We start from the raw sequence: 27,994 nt of genomic DNA, 5'->3' as shown, positions 1-27,994 counted from the left end.
GGCAGAGGGTCTCATTCATGCTTCAAGACAGCGGTTCACTGCAAGCTTCCTGGCCCTAGGATAAACTGTTTTGATCCAATCTGGCCCTCTGACAAAGGAAGACTTTCTGCACAAACATATTAGACAGAATATTTTGAGACTGACTTACTCTGAAGTGTGTGAGGAGTTGAGCCCACCGAGCAGGTGACCATTGCGCTCGAACTGACGCTGGAGATTTGCGCTTGGACGATGCTTACAATTAGAGGAGGAATACATCTATTTTCATCGATTCAGCCTTAAAAGAAAGTGTGCGTGATCAGTTTTGAACTGAGGCACCCTCTGAAATATCATTACACCGCGTCGGTCATTTATTTTTAAAAGCTCTGGAGGAGCGCAGCGCCTTGGGGTGGACCTTCTGTTGTTTGCAAAAGTGCTTGAGCTCACCAACTCAGTTTTTGTCTTAAGTTAAAAAAAAAGTGCTCCGAAACGCGCAGGACGGGGCTTAAATGTTCGGGATCCAGGAGCATCTGATACGAGAAGTGAGCGGATTAAAAGAGAGAAGTCTTGCAGAGGAGATGGATCCGGTCCGGTCGTGGGTGCGTAATGTCGGGGTTGTGGATGCAAATGTAGCGGCCCAAAGGTACAGTACAATCCCAGCTGATCTATTGTCATTACCATCTCACCAGGTCTTTTCATCAGTTGCGCTCAGGCTTGTTGGCAACGTGACAACAATTATTTGTATAACCAGCATCATGAGCACAATATAGTTTATAATGTGTGAATATTCAGGCGTCCTTTCAGAAAAGAGCTGCAAACTACTTGTTGCAAAATATGACACGAGTCCCCTTTAAAAATAGTTGCCCCCAACTCATAAAATGTCTTTAAATATGATGAAAGAACTTGATTTATTTTGTATTATTATTTTAAAGTAATTAAAGGTTATGTGCACAAAAGGAAAGTAGGTCCATAATACCAAAACGTAATAGGGACAAATCAGGACTACTTTAACATGAAGTCACACACAAGGAGCATTTCATCAGATAAATTACTCTTGTGGTAAATTATCTGATGAAAGGTCAATAAACATAATTAGTTTACAAAATTCAACTTCACATAATTTCTGAAAACCTGACTTAAGCTAAATATATTTTACCCAGCCCAGCTGTTTCAGTTGATGTAGCAGAAACACACTTATATTCTTAGCGAACACACACTTTACATTTATGATTTTTCATTAGCAGAACTAACAGTTTTCCTATTGTTGAATCGTTTTGTTTTCCACATTCCCCAAAATGTTTAATCAACATCTTAATTTTTTTTTATTTCTTTAAACACACACACACACACACACACACACACTCACACACGAGTGTTCTCATGACTGATTGTGTGCAAAGTTTATAAAACAGGATACATTTAGTCAGAAGAACAAGAAAAAATAAGGCAACAAGGTAATTAGAATATTACAGAATTGTTAATAGATATATAATATAGATAGCAATTCGTGATACAACAATAGCGCTATTCAAATTGTATTTAGGTTATTTTATTTCATGGAGTATATTATTGGACATTAAAATGTAGCCTAATTTTTAATATCTCGATTGTAATATTTGATCCAAAAAACAATAAAACTCGTCATTCACAAATTTTCCCTCGGGCTTTTTCTTTTTGTTCTTTAAAGAAACATTCAAGACTGTCACTGAAAAAATCCATAAATTACTCGAGTTATCTGAGATGATAAAAATGCATCATTTTAGACCGAAGTTGAATTTACAGAAAACACAGTAAAACTCGGAACATGCCTAAATATTTAGGTTATTTAACTTCAGTCAATACTCTATTTACATTTAGTAACAGTCCATTTTTAACCAAGACGCTCCACTATCAATCTTAAAGTGAAACGTGTTCATTTATTGTCGACATTTCCGTTTTCAAACTAAAACATAGTTTCAACAAGTTTTGATTTTCTTGTTTTTACTTTTTGCCTTGGCTTTTGTGTATATTTCTAGGCCACAACACAAAACATATTCTGTAGGTTTTTGTTAGTTAGTTGTTTTTGTGAAAATTATTGATAGCCCTAATTATTGTATGTATACACAAAAGGCCTTAACAATTGGAGAATCAAAAACTTTTTAAGCAATGGGAAAGGAAATGATTTTAAAAACGTTTTATTAACTATTATTATTATTAATAATTACTGCCTTTGAAGTACAAGTAAATTAAACTGTATTTGAGATGCATATTAAGTGAGTTTTCATGATTTACTGCAAGCAGAGAAAAGTGTTAAGATTTAGTTTGATCTAGATTTGAGAAACATTTTCAATCTATTATATACATTGTTAGATGGTAATTTAACTATAAAAAATCTTTATACTTATCAGTATTTTTACAATACATTATAACACACAATGAATGTCTGTGGAGCTGACTGTCTCTTCCTGTTTTGTCCTCAGTGGAGTAGCTTTGTCAAGAGCTCATTTTGAGAAGCAGCCGCCGTCAAATCTCCGAAAGTCCAACTTCTTCCACTTTGTCCTGGCACTCTATGACAGACACGGCCAACCTGTGGAGGTGGAGAGGACTGCGTTTGTGGACTTTGTTGAACATGACAAGGTGTGTTAGGATGTCTGAATTCCTGTCTGTCTTAATGGTTATTTGAATATGTCATCAATTCACTATATCATCTTTACAGTTATTTCAAGGAAGTTATTAACACCCAAAACCAATAATCTGAAGCAGTATCTTCTAAAAAAACAGCAACAGAATGTATTAGTAATACATTATTTCAGCTGTAACCAGGTGCTCAACTTGATCTTCCCCATCCCCAGCAAAGCCAAGCATATCGAACAGCTGACGGCTACATGTTTACACAAGCTCTTCCCTCAATGAGCTGATGATGTGGGATTGAAAAAGAATATCTAATGACTAATTAGCAGCTTGCCTCATTAGGAGGACATCACCACTTTTTAAAATGCAAATTATGCTTGCTCCTGTTAAGTTATACAGTGAACTAATCATCAAAGTCCCTTTTCCTTCATGCCCCCCTCCTATACTCTAAATACTTCTATGAGGGGTGGGGGGGCGGGGGGGAGCTGGATTCCTCAGGTTGGATAAGACCAAAAAAAGGAAGGGTGCAGTGTGGAGACAGAGTTAGAAAGAGACTGCCTGCAGTGGGAGCCTTATGCCCAGTGTTGATGGATGTTTCTGCCTTGTGGGGAGCGAGAGCCTCCTAAACTGGCAACAGATCTCCCCAGTGAGAGACACAAGAGGACACCGTCCTGTCAGCTGAAGTTCAAACATAGTTTTACTATGAATTTCATGGGCAGGGAGGGAGGGAGGGCGGGCGGGCAGCAGTGCTAACGCCAGGCCTGAGAGCTGTCAGTATGCTCCCCTTTGTGCCACACAGGCCAGCGTATAGCAATATGACGGCGGTGGAGGAGTTCATTTTCTGCATGGTTACCCTGGCATCTGTTTTTGCTTTGTAATTATGCAGAGGTAGAGCGATGGCAGGGCGAAATAAATGTTCCTCTGTGTATATTCACAAAACTTATGAAGCTCGGCATCCATCTATCTCCTGACGTTATGCCTCAATCTCACTTTTAATATTAAGTTTGGAGCTCTGTTACTTTCCAACTTATCTTCATGCATCTTAATTTCCCCCACTTCTTCTTCCCAACTCACAACTGTCTCCTTCTCCCAGTTTCTCTACCTCCCCAACCTTCTCGTTCTCTCTCCTCCACTCTCGCGCTCGTCTCTGCGATGCCAGCCTCCTAGGTTATTGGACCAGAGAGCATTCCTTTGAGACCACTTAGAAAGACCAGTAGAGGTAGAAGAAGAGAAAGAAAGAGGGGGAACGAGAGACAGAGAAGGAAGAAGTGAGAGGCTAGTGGAGAGCCTGGGGGAGGGAAGGATAGCGGAAAGGAAGTTTTTCTGTCAAGGTCGACTGCTGCTCAGTCTCACATACAGTACTTTCCACACTTTGCACACGCACACACCCACGTACAGATATAACCATTGCTGGGCTACCTTGTTGCGAGGAAGACCACTGCATTTGATCTCAAGGTTTTAGGAGTTTGCATCAGACATGATAGTTTAACCTCTACAAAGAACATCCGGCTCAAGGTTAAGCACTCAGCTCTTGAACACAACGAAAGGTCCCACATGGGCTCTGAGCCTACAACCCTCTGATCTCAGTGCTGCTGTCAGGGAAGGACGAGCTGCAGGATTAGGAGAGACTCGCTGTGCTTAAGACTGCGTGGGGATGCTCAGCTGTACTTATCTGAGCCTCAATTGTGCTTAACTGCATGCCCTGTCTGTCCTGTCTCATTCCAAGGAGCAGACAGGGGAAAAGACAAACAACGGCACTCACTACAAGCTACAGCTGCTCTACAGCAACGGTGAGTGGAGTCAAACAGTTCTACGATTATGGGTTGTTTCTTTTCCCTTTGAAAATGTGTGTCTAATTTGATCATTTAAATGACGGCGTTGAGCCCTGCATGTAACAGGAGTTGAAAAAGGTCAGCGGTGCCACCAGCGGTGCTAATATGACACACACCTTTCCACTTAAGTAATCTTCCTCCATAACCTTACCTCACCTCTCCTCTCTGAGCTCATCAATTACTTTCTGCTCATCCTTCTAATCAGTGGGTTTGTACCATTCAACGTTCGGCTCTGCGAGGAGCCACTTCTGGGCACATTTATGGGGAAATGAGGTACATGTTGCCACCCCACTCCAACCCCCCTCTCATCCCCTCCAACTCCTCCAACCCCCCATGGTGCTTTCACATCAGATCGGGGGATACACAGAGAAATTTGGTTCCCATGAGCCACTGCTGCCCCTACTCTGCCATCGCAGTGGCACCCATGGGAGAGAAGATAAAAGACATGTTCCAGAGCAACCCCCTTATACACCCACCATACACACACGCACACACACATGTACATTCAAGCACACCAAAAACACTTCCTCTGCATCCCCTCCTCTCATCCCCTTCCCTCAAGCAATATCAAAGGCATCTCAATCGAGACTTTGATGAGAGGAACACATTTTGAAAGCAATATTCTCCCAAGTTAAAAAAAGAAAAGAAACCCTGGGTAATACGCTCTTCTCTTAAGAAGCAATTCATTACATGTCGTTTCTCTATCTGGTGGGATTTACAGCGGAGGTTTTGAGCATCCAGAGGATCAGAGAAGCAAGAGACAATGTTGGAAAGACATTTGCTCTTCAATAAAATCCCTTTACAAACTGATCAGGTGTTATTTTACCTGTTGGTTTATAACTCTAATATCCAGTCAGTCATGTAAACTTGGGAATAAATCAGAAGTTAACTAAGAAATAACAACAACAAAAAATAACAGTTTGACAAATTGTGAGAATGTGGTTGTAAATTCTGGCCTCAAAGTCGAACATGACTGATAATCATCAAACATCAAATAACTCTCAATCCCCTCAGAAACCATCAGAGAGAAAATACGAATCGCATGCCAATATTATTCCTCCATGTTAGCTGGACAGAGTTCAATGCTTTTTCTGAGTGCTTGTCCAGAGTTTAAATAAAGATTGATGTTATAAATCTTTCCATTTTATTTTGAGAATTCTCAGCATCATGTACTTTTTTATCGACTGGTTAGAGCAGGTTTAAGAGTTTAAGTGCAGTTTTAGTTGCTTCATGTATTGTTATGTAGTATTTTGCAATTAGGAGCGAGCTTCTAGGTTGATGAAGTAGTGAGGGCAAGAGATCATACATTCACTAAAATCTCTCTCATGCCTAAAATGACTTGATAAACTTATTGATTCCTTTTTGCAGGGGTCCGCACGGAGCAGGATCTTTATGCACGACTTATTGACTCTGTCACTAAACAGGTTGGTAAACTTTCCTAAAGTCCCAACTACGTAACTGATAGTTTAACTGATTATACTTGAAATCTAATCTGTTCCTTATTTCCTCCTTTCAGCCCATAGCGTATGAGGGACAAAACAAGAATCCAGAAATGTGCAGAGTTCTGCTTACACACGAGGTTATGTGCAGGTGAGTCACACACACACACACACACACACACACACACACACACACACACACACACACACACACACACACACACACACACACACACACACACACACACAAATATTCATTCAAACCTTCACCCACAGGGACGAAATCCAAATATCCATTACTCTCCTTCACTCTGTTTTGTCTCAGTCAGCTTGAAATGTAGTTTTGGGACGACGCTTGGGGCTCTACCTTTTTAAAAACTATACTGTGGTTGAACTATAAGTCTAGCCTGTCTGTCATCATCCTTGTTACAGTGGTAACCCCCCCCCCCCCCCCACTGCTTTCTGCTGTATCTCAGCATGTCCCGGGCCAGCTCCTGTTTCTTCCAGGATCTCCTCATTCTCATGCCTTGAGTTTTGCAGCCACAGCAAAGCTGACAGCAACAGACACACATTTGGGGAACAATCTGCCTTTCCCTCATCGAAATGTAACCTGTAACCTTAACACTTCTGTTTAGCCAAGACATCATGTGTGAACGTTGTCAACATTTGATGACAAGTGCAGTGCTATATTTCACAGCCAGTGTTACAAAGAGTTGTTAAAAAAGCGAGTTTAAAGAGTCCCAGTTCCGAAGCCTCTTAAAGAGTCTTAGGGACCAGAAGGTTTTGGTTAGTGTTCGGTGAATAAAGAAAATAGGTGAACTTGGGGTTATGGATGGAGAAGAAGCTGAAGAGAGCGGTGTGGAAGTGGGGCAGTGACCCAGGATTCGAGGGCAACAGGGGGAAGGATAGGAGGCCGGGACTTGGGGAGAGGGGCTAAGATGGAGTGGGCTTTGCCATTGTGTAGCCAGCAGATGCCCGAATGTGACTCACAGCTGGCTAATAACAGAGCCGAAGAGGCAGAGGGCAAGCGTCACAGCTGGGGAGTGAGGCCGTCTGACAGAGGGGCGGAGGGGGGCAGGGCAGGGCCAAGCTGGGACACGAGAGGGGTGAGGCGAGGTGTAGGGGTGGCAGATGGTTAGGGGTGGGGGCACTTTTGTTATGCAGTGGAGGGGACTTTGGGGAGGGGGGGCTGGGTTGGCCAGCAGGCTCCTCGGACAGGACTGCTGACGAATGGTAGGATGTTGTGGGACATTGTGTGTGTGTGTGTTTGTGTGTGTGTGCGTATGTGCATGTGTGTGTGTGTGTGTGCGCAATGAGGCTGCGTGGGGGTTGAGTTTGATTTCGAAATCAATGTGACAGATTGCCTGGCTGGCTTTTCACTTTTGAATGGTCTCTCACTGTTTGTAGGGTGTGTTGTTGTACCTTTTCTTCCTCCTTTATTCTTTTGTCTATTCTTCCCCTCCCCTCTCATGCCTCCTTTGTGTGCTCCTGGATCTTGGCCGACTGTGGGGCAGAGTAGTCTGGGCCAGTGGATGTGGATGGGCCAGACAAATGATGGCTCCTCCTGCTTAATTTGTTTTTTTTTTCACCACTGACTTTTTCCTCTTTTCTGTCTCCTTTAACTGCCCACTCAGCCGCTGTTGTGAGAAGAAAAGTTGCGGCAACCGAAACGAGACGCCCTCTGACCCAGTCATCATTGACAGGTAATGAGATCAAACCACGTCCCACAACAAGCACCACTTCATACTAAATGTTCAGGTCGCCCTTTCTTTGTATATATGCACCTACACAATCACAAAGAAAGAGAGGGAGAGAGATCAGGGCTTGATGTGAAGGTTGGTGTAATGAGATCTCACTAATCAGCTGTTGCATTTAAACAAGTGGCTACACAATAGAGTAGAAGCCTCAGTTACAACACATGCATGTATGAATGTGTGGGCTTGATTTATGCATACAGTGGTGTTAAGGTTTGTGTGTGTATTTCACATATACATATTATTATGTGCATGCCTGCCTCACATATACATATAATTAAATGTAAAGTGTATACTGCATCAATGCAAGGAGACTGCAGTACAAAAAGTATCTGTCCATACTGTATCTGCCTCCCATGTGTTTCTCTCTCTTCAGCTTTCTGTTTGTCTGTTGATCTATGTTCATCCTGGCTGGTATCTGTTTCAGTTTGGTCACTCATTACGTTTAACAGCCGACATTGCACCTGAAACCTGCCAGAAGCGTAGATTTCTTTTTATCAGAAGAATGTGGATCATGTGGACCACCAGACAGGCTCACACATGTAGTAAATGTTCACCCTGACACCCTGGCAGTAATCAGCGTGTGTGAGGGTCTTCACGTCTGAGGGATTTCGGAGGTCCTGCGCTGTCTGCCTGCCATTAACCAGAGTGATGAATGCTCATAAGCAGACCGCATGTGAAATACCTTCTCTGTGATGTCATGGACGCAAACTTCATCTCCTCTCCCTCCTCTTCCCTCTGCTTCCTTCTCTCCTTCCCTACAATCGTCTGTCTAGAAAACACTCACTTCATAAACGTCAAGGACCCTTTTCTTTCCCCTCCTCAGTTCAAGCTGGCTGGCTGTTGACAGTGTGTCTCAAAGGATCTCTGCTGAAGATAGTTTTCATATAACGGAAAATATCAGGCTGTTGTCTTTTGAATTTTCCCAGAATCTCTTGGAGCAGCTGTTTTTCTCATTTACTGTAGCACATTACACTCCCAATAACCCCCTCCGCACCCATTTTATACTTCCTTCTAACATGGCTAAACCTCAAAATTTGTTTGTAAGTAGCTCAGTGGCGGGCCGGTGAGGAAAGAGCGATCTATATCTCTTTGTGATTCCCTGTGTGTGTGTGTGTGTGTGTGTTTGCAGGCTGCTGTGCGGCTGTGAGGATTGATTTAAATGGAATCATTGACCTACTGTACTCTCTAATCACACTGGGCATATCCCGTCCTGATTGGGGCTTCTCTCTCTTGACTGGCCTGTGAAATCCTCTCCTCAGGGAGCAGCCTATTAGCAGCCAGTTAATTTCTGATAAGCCAATGGAATCTTTGCGTGGCCCTGTGCCCTTTTATCCCACCTTATGTGCACTCTCTTATTTGACTGTATGCACGTACACCATACACTGGAAAGGTCCAAAGTTTGACAGATGTGTGTGTGTTCAGAGCATGTATACACTGTTTGTGTGCACACAAACGGATGTATATTTTCATGTGTGTGTGGGGATCCGTGCATGTTTATTTATGTATGTGTACGGATGTATCGTGCGATTGTCTATGTGTCTTTGTGACCCCTACTTTGACCTTTTTCCCTAGTCACTGCTTGGGTCTTAAATTATTCATGTGTGTATATGTGTGTGTGTGTGCGTGCAGCCTATGTGCATTTGAACATGTGTGTGTGTGTGTGTGTGTGTGTGTGTAGGGGACTGTCTGTTTCTGTAGCTCCAGTAATCAGCCTCCTGCTCCCAGCCCCAACACCTGTTCTCCAATTAACATGCAGCGTGCTGGGGCCCACTCGCTGCTATCGCCCAGCCACTGCTTTCAACCCCTTTTTCTTCCTCCTTTTCTCTTTTTTCTCTCCCTCTCAGCCCCACGCTCCCTTCCTCCCTGCCTCGCCTTGTATCTGTACTTCTGCACACTCCTCTCACGCTCTTCGTTCGCTCTCACATGCTCCTACTGTGGGCTTACTTTTTCAATCCCTATTGCTTAATTCCCCCGCTCCTCTTCCTTTCCCCTCATTTTACCACCCCCTCCCCCCCTCCCTTTAGCCTGTCTAATTTTGCCATAATTAGGCGGTGTCATTAGGACACCTACCCAAGCACAAGGGAGTTTGTAATTCCCCAAACGGCCCAAACCCCCTCTTTTCTAATCTCCTTTCCATATTGTTTCAGTTTTCTCTCCCCCTTCTCCTGCTGCTGCTGCACCCCCCTCCACCTCCTCTTCTCCCTAATCCTGATTTGAGTGAAAGGAGAGAGAGGAGATCACAGCTGATCCATAGGGAGGGGTGAAGAAATAGAGGGTGAAGGGACCGAGGGATGAAGAGGGCAAGGGCAGTCGCTGACAAAGAGATGACTCTTAAGTTGCCAATGGGGGAAAATTATCTAATGCCCCGCTGCCTTCTGTGTCTAATAGTTTTACAATTGTCTAATCTTAACATTGGTGAACTGCTACACTCACAGGCCTGATGTGACCTCTCTGTTTGGAGAGTGTCTAATCTTTGACTGATGGACTGGCGTGTTCACTGATTGGTTTAACGATCAATCCATAGACATATAGATAGATTGATTCCTTTGGGCTCATCACCATAAATCTTTGCGAACTCCTCAAACTCATGCAGTCAATGATTGTAATACTTTTTCAATTTGGAGTAACAATTTTACATTTGGAAATGATATTTTTGTATTGTGTGGCAGTTCTGAGCTTTTTTTTCTCCAATTAGTGCAGAAACAATTTGGGATCAATTGGTTAATTGTCAGACAATTAGTTAACAACTATTTTCCTAATTGATTGATTGTGTAGGTCATTTATCTAACCAACAAAGCTGTTTCCAGCTCCTCAAAAGGGAAACTTTGCTGTTTTTTCTCTGTTTGATAAGTCTATCAGTTAAATTAACATATAAACATATCAATCAAATGAAAAATACTTGAAGGGCAGTCGATGAGCGAAGACCTCCGCCAAGTCATTTCCATAAGTGAAAAATAATGCGAGTATCTGCCCCGTCAAACGGATCCACTCCAAAATTGAAAGGGTTCTTCCTTGGCCCATGCTACACCCCCACTAAGTTTAATGAAAATCGGGCAAGTAGTTTTTCTGTAATCCCGCTGACAGACAGATAAAACAGACCAACAAACACACCGAACCGAAAACATTAGCTCCTTGGCAGAGGTAATAATAAGCCCTATGTTTAAAACTAATATTTTCACTCCGTAAAGCTCCTCTACTCTGAGAAGTATTAACCCAGGCAGATATGCTAATGGTGGCGTTATTGCCATGCTGACCTATGACCTCTGAGAAACTATATTGGTTCTGGGCCTCTGTATTTATGAGAGAACCATGGGTTTACAATGGAGACAAGCAGATGTCAGTATTAGTATTAGACTGTGGTTTGGTTGGAAGAGGTCACTGCTCAGTGAGAGTGCGTGCTTTTATATTTGGCTAAGAAGCTGAGATCAATAGTTGGTCATAAGGAGTGCATGGAGGGATCCATCGTAAGGCAAGAGCCTTGTGAAGTGTGTGTGTGTGTGTGTGTGTGTGTGTGTGTGTGTGTGTGAGTGTGTGTGTGTGAGGGGGGGGTTTGAGAGGGGGTGATCAATGGCAAGCACTATCTCACTAATTGATCGTGTTTCCAAGAGGTTTCTTTTTTAACAAGCCGGCGCTCAGAGAAAAGAAGAATAATCAATAGGAATTTTCCAATGTTGTCAATATGGCTCTTCCCTCCCCTAGACTCAAAATTAGCTCACAAAGACTTGTGCATATTAGTCCTTTGATTTTTTTTAAACTGAACTAAAAAACAAAACCTCCATCTGGAATACTATAATCATCTTTTTGTGCTTTCTTTTAAACAGTTCATTTTGCTTTCTGAGCTTATAATTTTACGATTTGAACAATGATTAGTTGTCCTGGGCTTGACTTCAGAGGCTCAGCTCCAAAAGGAATCCATTACTCTTAATCGTAGGTTGTGGGTTGTATTGATCTGTTTGTAGTCTTGGTTCTAGTTATGTGCATGTACCACAGCTTTGTTTTAGTCAGTGCAGGATTTTGTTTTGTTCTTCAGTCCTAATCGATGTGTAGTAGATAGCTTTAGTTTTTTAGTTTCAATTACAAAATTCCCTAGCTGAATTTTTATTATTGCAGTTATTAAGTTTATTCCTTTTGCTTATGTTAAGTATCAAACGTATTTTCCCCTGAAAAACCCCCCACTTCCAGTATGGTAGCATACAGAGACACGTGCACACAGGACTCTTCGTTCTGCAATGCAGTAAAACTGTATGTCTTTTTTATAGTTCTTTACGGATTAACACTGTCTCGACAGTTTGACAATGAACTATTTAGATATCATTTTTTTGGTGTATGTAAATGTCTGTGGTGTCTGAGAGGCAGTCGGACCATCTGTTTCCATGTAAGTCCATCCACCTGTTTGTGTCTGCCCGTCTTAAACTCATTTAAAACATAACGATATATGATGATGCGGGCCACTTCCTTCTGTGCCCCTGAATGGTCTTTTTCACAGCCTGTTCTTAAAGCAGGACCGATAGTTTCTACTTGCACTGCTAATGGAGGGGAACACCGACCTCCTCATTCTTCAACTTCAACCCAAAAGCTTCAAGTCTTTGGGAAAAGAACATTAAACTATCAGCCAAAGAATAAATACAGAAACATTTGTTGGACTGTGTCAGGGGTCGAATTCCTCCCCTTTCCCACATGCATACTCACGCACTACCGCCAAGTCGCCCTGTTAGGTCATCATATATGCACTTGAGAGTTTTATGTGTGAGACAACAATGTCATTTTAGGAGATTGTTTCTCATACTCCCAGTATATGATTCTTCTTGCGTTGTAAAGTGGAACTCTTACTGTAACGTTCTCTGTTGATACTGGCATCCTGTACCTGTTCTCACATTACTTGTTCTATCACATCTTTGCAAAGATAACTTGTCTAAAAGTCTTTTAGGAGGCGAAAAACCTGAGGGGCAGTGAATCATTTCAGTTTGTAACTAAGAAATAATGAAAATCCAGTGAAATGGATTTGACTTTCTAATTTCCCTTCGGGTTTTTAGGTTGTATTTTACTCTGAAACAGCATGTTGGGACGGGAGAAAATCATCAGTAAGGAGGGCTTTATGTGAGAAGTAGGAAAGAAAAAAATGAAATGGTGTCTGATAATAACTTTTGAGAATCACTCTTCTCCTCTGTCATACAACTTACAGCGGATGTGGAGGAGGTGCTTTATATCCTCCATTTGAGTCTCTGGCCGCTGCAAAGAGCTGCAGATGATATTGGTAAAGTTTCAGTTAACTGACACTGACACACCAACTTTCATTTCATTGAACTGGATGTATAAGCATTTATGGAGAAACACTGTATTCACAATGCAGCAAAAAAATGAATCTGCCACTTGTTTTATAAGTATATTATAACACATTACAACATATCCTGATACATACTGAAGGATACTACATGTAGTGTCTTTATGTACCCAGGGCAATCTCGCAATCCATTTTTGACATTTGTGAGCATGTACTTTACTGCACGGTATATAAATGTTCCTGTAGCATGAAATGCTTTGCGATGGTAACCTGGAGTTTAACACACCTTGCACACTATGTCATATTAATGAATATCTTACAACTAATCAGAAACAAGTATCTAATACTGTAAAATGTTATACTGGATATTATACTGACCGAATTATAAGCAAACTCAGTTGTTGGAAATCACTCTGCAGCCTGATCAGTTCGTAGTGTTGCTGGATTGCGCTCACAATCTGACACATCACACTGATACGGATATTAATATGCATAAATTACCTGTGTGCCACACAAACATGCATGCACAGAGACAAAGTCAGACACACTGGTCCCTTCAGTCCGCTGTCACAAGTCTCTCTCTGGCGGTGTAGTACTGTCCAGTCCCTCCAGACCCCCTGTCAGCGAGCCCCTCAGGCAGGGGGCCAGGCAGCGTAGCGACAGGGGCCTGAGGCTCCAGTGCACACCGCCTCACACAGCGGAGCGGCACACAAGCTGGACCACTGAGCAGCTGGCACAGGACCGCGGGATGGCTCCTCCCATGGGGCAATGCAAGGGGGAGAATGACACAAAGACAGACAGGGAGAGATGGCGCAATGTCTAGAATATCAAATTCAATGACAGGTACTGCTTCAAGCAGCGAGCGCCTCACTCAGAGTTAGACTGGTGAAAATGAGTTCAGGGACCTTTTGTGGGTCTGGCGCTCTCTGCGATGTGGTCTCTTGTGAACTGGGAAGATCCTGGACTCCAGTGTGCACAGGAAGTATATAATGGGTAGTAGGTTATAACGGCAAGTTTGTGTTTGGTCACCTTTGCTCCGCTTCGGCCAGTGTTAGCTGTCGTGGCTTGAACCCTGACACGAGGAATAGGCCTGGTTTGTTTTCTTTGAGACAGCCTACAGAGGGGGCAGTCGGAAACAGAGCAGTGGAGAAATGTTTTGACAGGAAATGGGAATGGACTACCAATGGGTTAATGTGGAGGAACACCAGGGGGGCTTTTAGAGTGGGTGGGATGCAGGGATGATGGGGGGGGCAAATTAGAAGTTTTGAATTGCAGCTCAATGGCACTATGAAAGGCCTTGCACTCTCAGAGTAGCCGGGGAAAACCCTCTCATTTGTCTGGCCACTAATAGGGTTCACCTTTGGTTGAGCGGTGTAGAGATTAAGTAGGGGCACTCAGAGGATCAGAAGGGGGCAGATTAGTGTGATTTAGAGGTACTTCAGATTGCAGGCAAGTGAGCTGTGTGTGGTTATGTGTCACTTGTATTTGTGGGTATATCTTTCATGTGAAACTCCTGCATTTGCCATTTATTTTGGAAGAGGATCTCGTATCAGTATAATCAGGATCTCATGTGTGTGTGTGTGTGTGTGTGTGTGTGTGTGTGTGTGTGTGTGTGTGTGTGTGTGTGTGTGTGTGTGTGTGTGTGTGTGTGTGTGTGTGTTTGTGTGTGGGTGTGGAGTCAGAGGCCAGTTAGCAGTGGTATTTAGGAACAAGGGCTGTTTTCTTTGGCTGGATGCTGCTGCTGTGGGTGGAGCTGTTAGGGTGTGTGTGTGTGTGTGTGTATGTGTGTGTGTGTGTGTGTGTGTGTGAGATGGGGATCGGTCTGTTAAGGTCTTAAATTTCACTAATGACTTAACAATGCCCCCTGGTGCTGGGCCGGCCCCGCCAGCCACCTTGTTTGTTTGTTTGTCTATTTATCTGGAATCTGGACGGACTATAGTTCTCCCAAGAGTTAGATTTCTCTCCAGCCTTTCACTTTTTGAAAACATTTTCCAACACTAATATTTACACATCTGCAGTATTTCTTAAATAACATGTGATTAAGTATTGACTTATGCTTGAGGCAATAGTCATCCCTCCTGTGGGACAATATCATATTGTGTAGATACAGTTTTCATACAATAGATCTACATGTTTAACATGTTTGCTTGCACTTTAATAGCACCATGCTAACAGAAGAATGCTGTACCGAGTGCAGAATAGACTTCTTCACTGACTTGCAGGATATAAAGTTAAAGTAAAGCAGAAATATTCTCTTGCACTTTTGTGACTGGTTTCCTCATCATGGAGGAAAAGTTATAAAACAGGAAAAAAAGGAACAGCAATTGTAATGCCATCGTAATCTTTTGGATGCATTTATAAGCGTGTGTGTCAATGTGTGTATGTGTGTGTGTAATGGTCCTGATGAATCTGTCAGGGCTGAGGGCAGGGGGTGATGTGACTGCTGACAGGCTCCCAGCAGGCATGCTGAGAGCCCCAACAGTCAGCGTGCCCTCCCTTCAGCCTCCCCGCCGCCCGGCTTCCCTTCTCCTCTCCCAGTCCTCGGCTCCACACATTTGCTGTGTATTAGCCACGGACAGTAAATTACAGCACCCTGGACTTCTGAGTGATTCCATTCCCATCTCTTCACACGTTCTTCCTCTCCTCCTGCAGCACCATTAACCAGCTCACCTTCTCTCACGTCTGTCTATCTCCTTCTCTCATTTTGATCTGTTTTCCTCACTCTGTCTGTCATATTCGTCCTGGCTCTTCGACTCCCTCAACCCTGTCAGATTTCTCTCCCCTTTCTGTCTATCCCTCACTTCTGCAATACTTCTCATCCTCTATACTTCTATCGTGTCACGCTACACAGCGTTCCCTCCCTTACACATCCCCTCCGCTCCCCCTTTACTTTCTTACAAGCAGGTCCCTGTTGTCTAGGCTTCACAGGTTTCTCAGCTGCTTCTCTCTCTCTTTCGTCCTCCTTCCTATCCCTCTCTCCCGCCCTTTCCTTCCCTCCCCCTCTTTGCCACCTCCCCCCACCGTTCTCTCTCTTTCTGGAAACAGATGTTGTTTGTCAGATCTTATCATTACTGGCTAATTAAGAAGACATCTCTTCTCCTTCTGTTGTTGCTTCTCTTTCCTCTCCTCTCCCTCTCGGTGGCATCCATCCCAGATTCATTGTTCTTCTCTGAGAGAGGTTCGGGTCGAGCTTTGATATACACATGTTATTGGTAAATCTGATTAGTGGCTGATTGATTGAAAGAGTATTGAGAAAGCAAGATTGGTGTTGATGTATTGCAGATGACCTTCTGGTATGTTTGAAATCTATTCAGCTGTACAGGGTGCTCTGTGTCTCCATTTGACAGTTGAAAGTATATTTTTGAATCTTTGTCCCCCAGGACACACCGAGCATGCTGGGAGAGGTGAGGCCACTGATGGGACTTCTATTCCCTGTCCTGGTTGTGAATTCATGTTCTCCAGACTCTGAATATCTATCCATATCCATCTATTTGGCAGGCTGACCGCTGTCCCAGGTGGCCAAGCTTTGTATGCAATCTATGTTTCGGCTGAGCCTGGGAGACTGAAACATTAATTCATTTTAAATTGTTGCGATGCACATTTAGCAGCTTGCAAGAGGTTTTTGCAGTAAAACACTTTAGCACCCAGGAGAAACCTCGTTGAAACACTCGAGTGCCTCTTGTGTACCCTTCCCATCATTCCACTTTCCTCCCATCAGTCCTCTTTTCCTCATAGCTCCGCCGTGCCTCAGTCACTTTTGCGGTGGCAAGCTTGAAGGTTTTACAGCGCTACCAAGCTCTATAAATCAGCACTAGTGGTTTAAATGTTTGCCTTTGTCACAGTTCTCAAGTTAAGAGGCAGGGTGGGCCGGGGCTGAGGTTGCAGAGGTGAAGCCAGCCTGGGAGGCAATGGAGAAGAGGCCAGGAGGGGCACAGCCAATCCACCAGGCAAATTTATAAAGAAATGAGTTCCCCCATGTGCTCGCTGTCTGCCTGAAACTACCTAGGGTTGATTTATTTAAGATAGTGCAGATATTTTATCTGAGTTATCAAACAATACTTCAGATTCCGACTTAAAGGAATGTAATGTTATTCTACAAATTAATTCTTAAATGTCACATTTTGTCTACACACAAGCAGCCAGACAATTACTTTGCCTGAATAATTCTAAAATAGGCAACATTATTATCTGACTGAGCAAACAAGACTCTAAATCTGACCTGGCAATAAGTTCCAACTCTCAGTAGTTTACAGTTTTCGATACTTAGTGCTGAAGTAGGTACCAAGGTCTGATATTTCATCTGTTGTGGTAACTAAGTAATTGAGTACATTTACTCAACTACTGTACTTAAGTGCAATTTTGAGGTACACTTGAGTATTTCCATTTTCTTCTACAGTATACATCTACTACATTTAATATTGTACATTTTACTCCACAACATTTATTTGACAGTTACTGGTTACTTTGAAGATGAAAACTTTTACACCCAAAACCCATCCAGCTGCATAATGAGTACTTCTACTTTATATATTTCCAGTACATTTTGCTCATAATACTCCTGTTCTTTTACTTAAGTGTGATTTTGAATGTAGGACTTTCACTTGATGGATTGTTTTTTAAAATATCATATCGGTACTTTTTCCAAAAGGTCTGAATACTTCCTCCACCACTGTATTGTCCTGTCTTTAAGGTCCTGCAGGATAAGTACTGATGTCCCTGAGACACTATTAGACATCAGGGTACTGTGGGGACCAGTCATTTGTGGATAGCAGACTATAACAATCTTGTAAAAATTAGGAAAGCTACATTCGTTTTATTGATGACTGCATGCATCGTTATCCAAGCTGTTATAAAAAAAGAAAGAAAAGACTACCATGGAGACAGTTTGGCTGCGAGACGTTTTCTGTTGAAAGGCGAGTGAAGCTGATGCCACAGATATCCCTGTATGTTTTAGGAGGAGGAGGAGGAGGAGGGGGTTGGACGGGGAGGTTGGTGTGAAAGGTCCTGTGGTGGTATGCGACAGAGGGGGTATCAGTTCGTGGAGGGTTTTCTGTGCCCCATTAGCAGTGTCAAAGGTCATGTGCCCCGGGTGTTAACCCTGGTGACCAGTCTAGCTTCCAGTCTGCCAGGGGACCCAGGTCCAGGGGTATTTATTACTATCCCCCCCCCCTCATCTCCCCGCTCCATCCCCCAAACACAGCTCTCCCCATGGAGGAAAACAAAACACCTCCATCCCTTCCCCCCCAGCCGTTCCTCGGCCTGGGTACATATACTAATTGGATGCATATCCATACACTGATGCGTGATGACCCATCTGTAGATTTGTGCCTTGCTGTGAAACATTCTTAGGTCAACACTAGTTTATCCAAATCCTAGCACATAGCCATGAGCTGCAGCATGTTTTTGTCCCAATATGTACATGTTTTTATGAAAAATCAACTCGCAAACGTAGGCTACGTGCAAACATATGACTTTTAGACATTTGTTTTTGAAGAATCCTTTTTCGTGTGTTTGTGTATCATTTTGCGTGATTGATTGTGCACACATGATTGCTTGCAAGTCGGTATTTGTCTTTGTGTATTTTCATGTGAAATCACGCATTGACTGTGTGTGTGGTTTGTACAGCCAGCGTGTGACATATGCATGTGTACGTGCACATATCTGGGCCTGCTGTATGCGTTAGTGTTCTCAGTGTGTGAGTGTGGATGAGGAAGGCCCTCAGCATGTCAGTATGTTTTAATGCTTCACATCTGGTTTCCTAATTTTCCTCCCACCCTCCCACCCTCCCTGCCCTCCCCTCAGCTCCCCTCCACCGCGATGTCAGGACACTGTTTTGTTTTTTCAGTGTGGAGGGCGGGGGGTGATGGAGGGGATGTCTGATGAGTGATGGCCCTGAATACAGGACATCAACATTCTCCCTCTCTTCCTCCCCTCTTCTCCATCTTTCTGTTCCTCTATTGCTCTGCTCTCTCGTCTTATATCTTACAATAAATAGCTATTGAGCATCGTGGAGGGGTTCAGGGTTCAGGGTTACATGGATGAAAAGGATGAAGAGGAGCAGCTATTCTTTCTGTCACCACCTCTCTTCTTTGCCCATGTGTGAGCAGCAGGGCATCCTCATCTGCTGAACTAAAGTTATGACGATCTTCTCCTCCTCATTCTTTTCCGTAAAATATACCCGACTATATTTTTCTATTAGAGCATAAATCTGTCATTTTTGATGCAGTAATGCAAAAAATTGGAAAGCCAAATCTCAGAATACGAGAGGAGAACGTTTTGTAGCTGTGCTGCTAACTAACTTGAACTCTGTGTTAAAGCCTTTTGCATCCCATGCTTCAAGAGACGCTGCTACCAGTAAACCTTCATTTACAATCAGCACAGAGGGCGATGTGTTTTATGTCTATGTGAAAAGGCAGTTTATGTCAACAGTGATTAGTGCTGATGAATGCCTATGAAATTTTTTGTTAGGGGTCCTGTGCTGCTTAGGTGCTCATTGCATGATTAAGGCCATATGTAAAGCCTGATGTGTAACACTTATGTGTAACAGATGTCCCAACGGACTGAGAAATGTGAAACCAAGGGTCCACACCGAGGGGTGAAATATTTACAAAAACTGCATTTCTGCTATTGTTTTTAACGCCGTGACTTGCTGGTTTGTCATTCAACTAGTTTTAGTTAAGCATGTTGTCACCATTGGGATGGCCGCCTCACGCTGCGAGGCCTGTGTTTAGTCTTGGGAACTGAAGCAGATGCAAACAAAAGGGTTTGGAGGCCTTGACAGAGATGCAGAAGTGAAGACAGAAAAGAAAAAACAGACTCCCTGTAGTGCCACAGTGGAAAATGATCCCAAGGTTTAAGACATGGGTCTCTGTTTTGTTTGTGTTTCCTGTCTTAAGTGTGTCTTTGCAGGGTAGATGTTGTGGAAGATTAAAAAAAAAAATGGTCTCCGTTGCTGGCCAAAGTAAAGTCTGTGAAATGCAATTACTTCTTAAATTTGTCATCAATAAGGAACAACAAACATCATTTTGCTCCTACCAAGTTTTGGCGTCACATTTGGGGTCACATCTAGCTTTAATTGCACTATGTTACTCACTTAACAGTGTTTTAATGAAACAGAATCATAATTTCACACCTTCTTTATACTGTAGAATATTCTGTGAATGTAAAGAAAAAAGGCAGACATTAAACACACTTAAGCTAGCAGAGTTCTTTGAAAATAGCCTTTCTGTGCAATTTCCCTGTGACATGAAGATCACCTCCAATTCTTTGCATGTACTCCTCATCTCTTCCCTCTGGATGGGGAGGTGTGTGGGTGTATTACATTACCAAAACAAAAACAAACAACAGCAATATTAAACTTTTGCAACCACAATAGAGGAGGGGATAAAAAACAGAGGGTCCTCGACTTCTTATTAATTATGCAAGATTAGTCTAATTATAATTCAGCAAATGAATGTGTGGCAGAAGGTGCGAGGCGACGGGGCTGGGAGATTTGCATGTTAAGTGGGCAGGGGGAAGCGGCTAATGCATGCTAATATATGCGTCAATGTCTCGCTTTAATTTCAGCATTTGCAGCTGTGTGCGTCCGAACTGAGGGGGGTGAAAAGTTGACTCAATGGGTTTTTTGGGAGGGGGGGCAAAGGTGGGGGTGTCGGTGTATTAGAGTGTGCATGCATGCATGTGAATGTGTGTTTTTGTGTGTGTGAGGCATCTGGTGTCATACAAACAAGGAATGATGAGAAGAAGTCAACAAACAAGGTCAAGAACCCTCAGAAAGTGCACAAAGCCTGAGATGGATGTAGACAACCTCTCAATTAGGGTTGTGATATCTGACGCATCCCTGCAACTTTTATCATGTCAGTCAGTCAAATGAATGATGACTGCTGGTTAGATGAACATTAGTGGTGGACAAGCAAGTGGTGAGGAAATGATTGTGGCTAAACCACAGCCAGACCGTGGACAAGGGTATTAAAACTAAATATGTGGTCCCTGTGCTGACTTACCTCCTTATAAATGACGACTATAGCCTTTAAAAATGAGCCATAATGTGAGAATCATATCCCAGGATAAATCATACATGCAGCATAACCCCCAAAGGAGGCTGTAAAATGAAACAGAACACTTTTGATAATGGTCCTTTTTTAGAGGAAGGAAACTAACTGTGTAAGTTTCCATGTGTAATGTACTGTATACATCGTGATTTTAAATCATGTCAAACCAATACTGTCAGGGTGTCTAACAAGCACATGTAAGGAAGGGCGTAACAAGTCAGACTGATGAGGAAAGAAATGGAAATGGGAGAGGCACAAATGTGCTCTTTTACATGTTTCCACCCAAACAGCTTTGAGGTTGGAGGTCCGAGTTCTCACTGATAAATCATAACCACCCTCTGCCAACAACAATATTGATTGTCCTCCGACATCGCTCAAATCAAGAAATATTGGACACACTGTTGGAACTGAGAGCTAGTTTCAAGCCAGGTCCTGTTCGCAAGGGAGGAAGGTGGATCGAGTGATGGGAGAATAGCAAGTAAAAGCTGACAGAATGAGGGAGAGATTAGTATTCGATGGGAGGGTTCAGGGCTGTGGGGCCAATATGAAGTTCCTCTCCAAACAACCGCTCTCCATTAAGATGACTTATATTTGAAGGAGAACAGTGTGGGTGGCATTAGAGCTTACCATGTAGCCCAAAACCGCTGCCTCCCTCTGCAGCATTTTTCTTCAGCACTGTTGTTGTTTGTATAATTAAAACATTAATGGATGTGTTTTTCATTGGCAAGACAGAGTTGTGTTCTCTGCGAAGTAAAGTGGACATCTGGTTTGATGGCTATATATTTGCCAATTGCCATAATTCTATCACAACGCCTCATCACTTCCAGCCTCATTTTTCTTTTCTTTTGATTTAATACACATCTTCTGCCTAATTTCTCTTCGCCGTGAGATGTGTGTGGATCTTCTCAGCCTCGTATGCACCTGCCCTCTTTATATACTTTCCTGCAGCTCACATTGCCAAGTCTCCCTCCTCGCTGTATTTCAGTGATGGAATGTGTTCTTGTTGTTGCCTTCTCTTTCCCATCGCTGTCTTTGCCTCTCAGCATGGGGACTTTGGGATTGCGGCAGAGCTGCGTTGCCATGGCAGCGGGCTGTGTTGCCGAACTGTGTACACCTGGGATTTGGAGTCTCTCTCCGTAGTCTCCCTCTCTCCTATTTATTCCACCTTTCTCTCAGGTTTTCTTGGGTGTAGAAGAGGCTATCAGCGCTCCGCTCTCTCTCAGCTTCTCTCAGTCTCCACAGCCTATCACCCTCAAAAGTACACTCACATACGTAATGAGAAACATATACTTGAAAACAAAATTCATGTCCATACCAGTGCCTGTGCCTCTATCACTACCTTCCTCTTTCCACCTCCTCATTTCACTTTCTCTGTAGTTGTCTCCACTTCATTCCCTCGCCATTCCCATGTGGGGGTTCAAATACGGCATTGCGGGATACCACAGTCCCCTGAGTCCCCTGGCATACATCACTGTCTCCAGTTTACTTTGAAACACAGCAGCGCTTTTTACCGGACTGTGCTTCAAATTCTCATCACTTGATTTAAAGTGTAATAACATTGACTTTAATACTAAGCTAAACAGCTGGGATTGATATAGCTGTAATCATATAGATACACAAGCACACACCATCCACAAGACCTGCTTCTGAAAAATAATGAATGTCTTCTTTGACTGCCAGTGTGTTGAAGGGTAGCAAATAATCCTCTACACAATTCTTTCATGTGATTTTTTTAGTTTCTGATGTACAAACATGTGTCCTCTGATTTACCTTTGCAGGTTTTTCTTGAAGTTTTTCCTGAAATGTAACCAGAATTGTCTGAAGACGGCGGGAAACCCGAGGGATATGAGGAGATTTCAGGTACAAAAAGATGGGGGGAAAAAAATGCATATGTGTGCTTGTGTGTGAGTGGGAAGAGGGACGGTGGTGACGTGTCGAACTTAATATAGGAATCAAATCATAAAAAAATACATATATTTTACAGTCGTGTGACACATACCTCCTTCGTGCCCGTCTTAATATAATGATTTAATAATTAATTTCTCTCACATGTTAAAGCTCTGGAAAATATTTTCCAATGGAAGACACAGAGGAAGGAGTTAGAGGTGAAAGTTAAAAATCAATAAGGAGTCAGAGAGACGCAGAGACAAACAAAAGGAGGTAGATATGTGGGAGACTTGCTCGTTGGGGTGCTGGAGTGCAGGAAATAGGTTGAGGTGTTTCAGGAAGTTGTCAAGAATTGAGTGATTGGCTCCAGATGGGGGAGGTCATGCTCCGTGACCCAGGAAGTGGTCACAGGGGACACTCCCGCCCCACTTCCTTTGCCGTCTTTCAGCACCAGCGGCCCCTGTCTGGCATTCTCCTTCTCCCAGCAAAACCTCCATCCCTTCCCCTTCTTTGTGCTACCTCTGTCTTCCACCGTGTTTTCTTTAACTCCTGGGATGTGACACATGCTGAGAAGTTATGAGCACACGGCAGCTCCAAGACTCTCATCTCTGGGTTAAAAGGTGATCAGAGTTGGACAGGAGGCTGCTGCTTGATCGATAATTTACAGTTATTTTCCTTTAGGTTCCCCTCCCTTTCCACCACCTATAGCACATATGCTTTTTCTCCTTTTCTTCCTTATGTTCCTTCACCTACAAAATTACTGCCATGTGTTTATTTCGAAGGGAGTGCAAGGTTTTATCTTTGCTGTCTGATTTTTCAAAAAATGCACATTATAAATAGCTATAATTTACTATGTAATTGAAAATGACTTTTTTTCTCAATGAACCATTACCTCTAACTCTCATAAACATGTTCTGAAACACACACTCAAAGTTTATATCACTTAAATAGTATCACATCAACACTCATAAATACCCAAAGAGAAAAACCTACAAGTATCCTCTCATTAATTATATGTGTGTCATCCATGTGAGGCAGATGTGGGAAGGGACGCACACATGCTGCGGCCAGAAAATCAAATTAGGGCCACTATATATCATCCACTGCTTTAACGGCCGGCAAAAATGGGAGATCTGCTCCATATGTTTGGTGTCATTGAAGGATCAGGAGCAGACAGCGATGAGCCTGCTGCATGCTGTATGAATCAAAAAGTTAGGCAAGAGGCAGTAGGGAGGCCATATGGAGTCCTGATGGAGGAGTGGAGGGGTGTATGAGCAGTGTCATCACCAGAATGCAGACATATTATGAAGATCCCAGGGATGTCACATTAGCTATTGAGAAATATTACTATCACCTGTATGCCCGAAACAAATTGTCGCTCAGGGATTTTGCCGTCGTAACCGGAGATTTTGACTCGCAGCGTGCTGTCTAAGTTGTGCACACACACTCATGTATCTTCCTCCTCTCTTTCTTTCAGGTGGTCCTGTCCAGCACTGTAAGTGTAGACGGCCACATCCTAGCAGTGTCCGACAACATGTTCGTCCACAACAACTCAAAACACGGCCGGAGGGCCCGCAGACTGGAGCCAGGCGAGTCTGTAGAGAATTCTATGGAATATGGTGAGACACCCCATTTATCTTTTCTTACACATGTCTACTTCATCATTCACACACACACACACATAGTACATACTATAACAGCAGGTACTTGAGTTGCTTAATGTCCATTTATAATCACTGTGATATATCAAACATAACCAGTGGTGCTACCGAGGTCATTAACTGAGCTAATGAATGCATTCATTAAATACTCGTCTTCACATAAAGCAGAGATGATGATACAATCTTATCTTAAGTCCAGATATTTAAGCATGAAGAACAAAAAAGATTTCAAGTTGTAAGGCAACGTTTCACATAAATCAAGAAACACACATGTGGAGCCTGTGGTGGAAAGTACGGTCACAAGTGATTTTACTCAAGTACTTACGCTATTTTACACCTCATAATGAGATGTACGTTTTTACTACATTTATCTGACAGCTGTAGTAAGTAGTTACTTTGCTAATAAATATTTTACAAACAAACCATATGATAAACTGCTATACTTCAGAATAACTACCTAGTAGAACATAAAGTAGTTTTTATGTGTTTTCTTTACCTAAATGTGACGCGGATATAACACCCTGTGGTGTTACTCATGGATAAAAGTCACATTGATAGAATTAAGTAGCCATGAAATCAGCTTTCAATTTAGCTGAGCACTTTCCACACATGAAGCAGATTTGAAGCACGATCTATCCACTCTTCTTTCAATTGATGTACATCCTGCTTTGAAACCCCCGGAGTAACTCTACCTTTGCTCTCCTGTCCAGCCACCCCGTGTATCAAAGCCATCAGCCCGAGCGAGGGCTGGACCACCGGCGGGGCGATGGTCATTGTCATCGGGGAAAACTTCTTTGACGGGCTGCAGGTGGTGTTTGGCAGCATGCTCGTGTGGAGTGAGGTAAGAATTGTCTCCAGAACATCTCACTAATGATGGTAGAGTTTTGAAATGATATATATAGCATATGGCTTGTCTCATTATTTAGATGATTTATGAGTAGTCTACACAAATTAATCTTTCCACAGTATTGTGTTAGCCTAAATATTTACATGACATGGGGGGTAATAATTTGTTGCTGTTTTATGACACGGTTTCCGTCCTGTTTCTTAGCTGATCACACCGCACGCTATCCGTGTCCAGACACCTCCTCGACACATCCCGGGGGTCGTAGAGGTCACACTGTCTTATAAATCCAAACAATTCTGCAAGGGAGCACCTGGACGCTTCATCTACACAGGTATTTAGACAACACACTGCTTTGTGTGGACTAAACTGTTTGAGGGTCTTTAAGCGTGAGACTTTAATTAACTATACTCAAGATTTGATTTTCAATATATGATTATTTCTTCTGCTATTTCAGCCCTAAATGAGCCAACTATAGATTACGGTTTCCAGCGCCTTCAAAAGGTCATTCCTCGACATCCTGGTGACCCAGAGAAACTAGCCAAGGTTAGAGACTTTGATATAAAAGAATTCATGATGGTTTTTCAAGGAAATGTTTAAGCTTCACTCTTATCAAGATTAATTAATTAATGTTATAAATGATGTTCTTTGCAGGAGATCCTCCTGAAAAGAGCAGCAGATCTTGTGGAGGCCCTGTACGGAAATCCACACAGTAATCAGGTAAACAGCAGCAGCTTTGCTACAATATCCCACATACTTTAAAATTACATATTGGTTTACTATTATAAAACTTGCAGATGTTTTAAAACTACAGCAGTGATTTTGCATGTTTTAGCCCATTAAATATTAATTGTGTATATTCTACATTACTGCTGACCATTTTCCAAAGCATACCATTAATTAATAAACTGGCTTTCTAATTTTGGAGGCAGCCACTGGTTTTCTATTTCAGTAATTAACTTGCAGGGATTTAAAACCTGCTTGAGATAGGTGATCCATCAGAGTGAATATTTAGAGGGCTTTACTTTTTCAGTTCCAAGCCGATGATAAGTTTTTGTGTTTGGAAGCTTTAACATCTGAGATTTGACTCATGGATCTACTTGGACATAGCTCAGACATACTCAGCTTCAGGGATTTGTTTAATGCTCACCTACTTCCTGTCAAATTATACACATGTGGGTGTACAAAGGTAGCAGCCTAAAAATGGCATCACCTGACCACTTGCTGTAACTGTGACACTGTGAGCCATCGCTAATTTCTGTGTCATTGTATCTCCTGTAGGACATGCTGCTGAAACGTGCAGCAGATATCGCCGAGGCGCTCTACAGTGTTCCCCGTCCTCACAGTCAGCTGCAGGCGCTGCCCAGCTCACCAGCCCACGGCAGTGTCATGGGTCTGGGCTCCTATCCTTCTCAGTTAGGCGTCAGTATTGGCGATCATGGGCAGAGCAGCCAAGGTGAGCAGTATGAGACATTAACCATTTATAGTTTTTTCTCCCCAACAAATGAAGCTCAGAACAGACCTGACCTTTTCCTTTTCCTTGCAGGTTACATTCGGAATTCCAGCAGTTTGTCTCCAAGGGGTTACCCATCAGCCTCCACTCCTCAACAGTCAAGCTACGGGGGCAGTGGAGGGATGACTGGAGGCTATGGGACAGTTCCCATGACCAGTCTAGGAGTACCTGGCTCTCCTGGTTTCAGCAGTGCCTCCCCCACAGGCTCTCCCTACAGTAAGACCTTATAATGATCTATACATTTCTGTAACCTCACATTTGTGAGTCCGCTGTGATATTTAGACTCGAGACTGATTGCTGCTCTCTCTTCCACAGTAATGCCCTCCAGCCCCACTATACCAGGAAGCTCCAGCTCTTCATCGTCTCTCTTGCCTTTCTCCTCCTTCCCGTCTGCTGCTAAACAGAAGAGTGCTTTTGCTCCCGTCCTCAGGCCCCAGGGCTCTCCCTCCCCTGCCTGCCCTGCCTCAGGGGGGAACAGCTTCAGAGGTAGCCATCCAACTCACTATCTGACCCCCCTGTCTGAACTCACGAATGCAGTCTAACCCCTTCTACTAACCGCTCGAAAGCTTTGACTGAACAACACAGAAAAGAAAAGTTGCTGGATGTACAATAATTCAAGACCTGATTGATTAGAATCATAGATTTTGTATATTTTTTTCTCTCCAGCGATGACGGGCCTGGTTGTTCCCCCGATGTAGCAAAGCACCCACCATAATCTACCCCAGACCACTGCTTCACTTAGCCCCTCTTTTGGCATTAAGAGGGAAGGGAGAATGGAAAATTGATCACCATGTATAACTTTCCCTCCTGAGCCCCCCCCCCCCCCCCCCCGCAATTTCTTAGTCCCTTTTTCATCCAGCTGGATGAACGGGACGGAGTACAAAAAATGTCCAAAGACCAGCCATCTACTCCAGAGGCAGAGCACAGTACTTAACCCACAACTACAGACAGACAAAGCTCCTTAGCTAACAGCACCAGACTGGACCATGTATCGCTGTGTGTGCCATGATTCAAAAGGAAACAAAAGGAAAACTCAATCTTCAAAAGCATCTGTATTTACCTCTGGCCTGCTGTCAGATGCAGTATCTGATTTTTCCAACAACCTGTCCAGACCTCGGCCAGAGACATACGGGACGTGTTGCG

The 27,994-nt window shown here is 43.2% G+C and overlaps 1 protein-coding gene across 8 annotated transcripts; it reads left to right on the top strand.

The window, feature by feature from the left end:
- The first annotated feature begins 397 nt into the window (after positions 1-397).
- On the top strand, positions 398-27,665 carry ebf2 (EBF transcription factor 2). 8 transcript variants are annotated; one of them, XM_029439634.1, is made up of 17 exons: positions 398-619; positions 2,436-2,592; positions 4,313-4,376; positions 5,787-5,842; positions 5,935-6,008; positions 7,492-7,560; positions 22,725-22,806; positions 24,311-24,452; positions 24,534-24,536; positions 25,205-25,335; positions 25,546-25,672; positions 25,796-25,884; positions 25,993-26,058; positions 26,620-26,794; positions 26,885-27,067; positions 27,167-27,337; positions 27,518-27,665. In XM_029439634.1, the coding sequence occupies exons 1-17, from the start codon at positions 486-488 to the stop codon at positions 27,547-27,549; spliced, it is 1,755 nt and encodes a 584-aa protein (XP_029295494.1). In that variant the 5' UTR covers positions 398-485; the 3' UTR covers positions 27,550-27,665. The 8 variants fall into 8 exon arrangements, with proteins under 8 accessions (XP_029295494.1, XP_029295493.1, XP_029295497.1 ...); XM_029439633.1 differs by lacking the exon at positions 24,534-24,536 and having other exon boundaries at positions 4,319-4,376; XM_029439637.1 differs by lacking the exon at positions 24,534-24,536 and having other exon boundaries at positions 27,014-27,031.
- The last annotated feature ends 329 nt before the right edge of the window (positions 27,666-27,994 follow it).

The sequence above is a fragment of the Cottoperca gobio genome, chromosome 9 (genome assembly GCF_900634415.1).
Source record: "Cottoperca gobio chromosome 9, fCotGob3.1, whole genome shotgun sequence".
Classification (NCBI taxonomy): Eukaryota; Metazoa; Chordata; class Actinopteri; order Perciformes; family Bovichtidae; genus Cottoperca; species Cottoperca gobio.
Note: the sequence above shows the minus strand (reverse complement) of the source record. Positions and strands in the feature narration are given on the sequence as shown.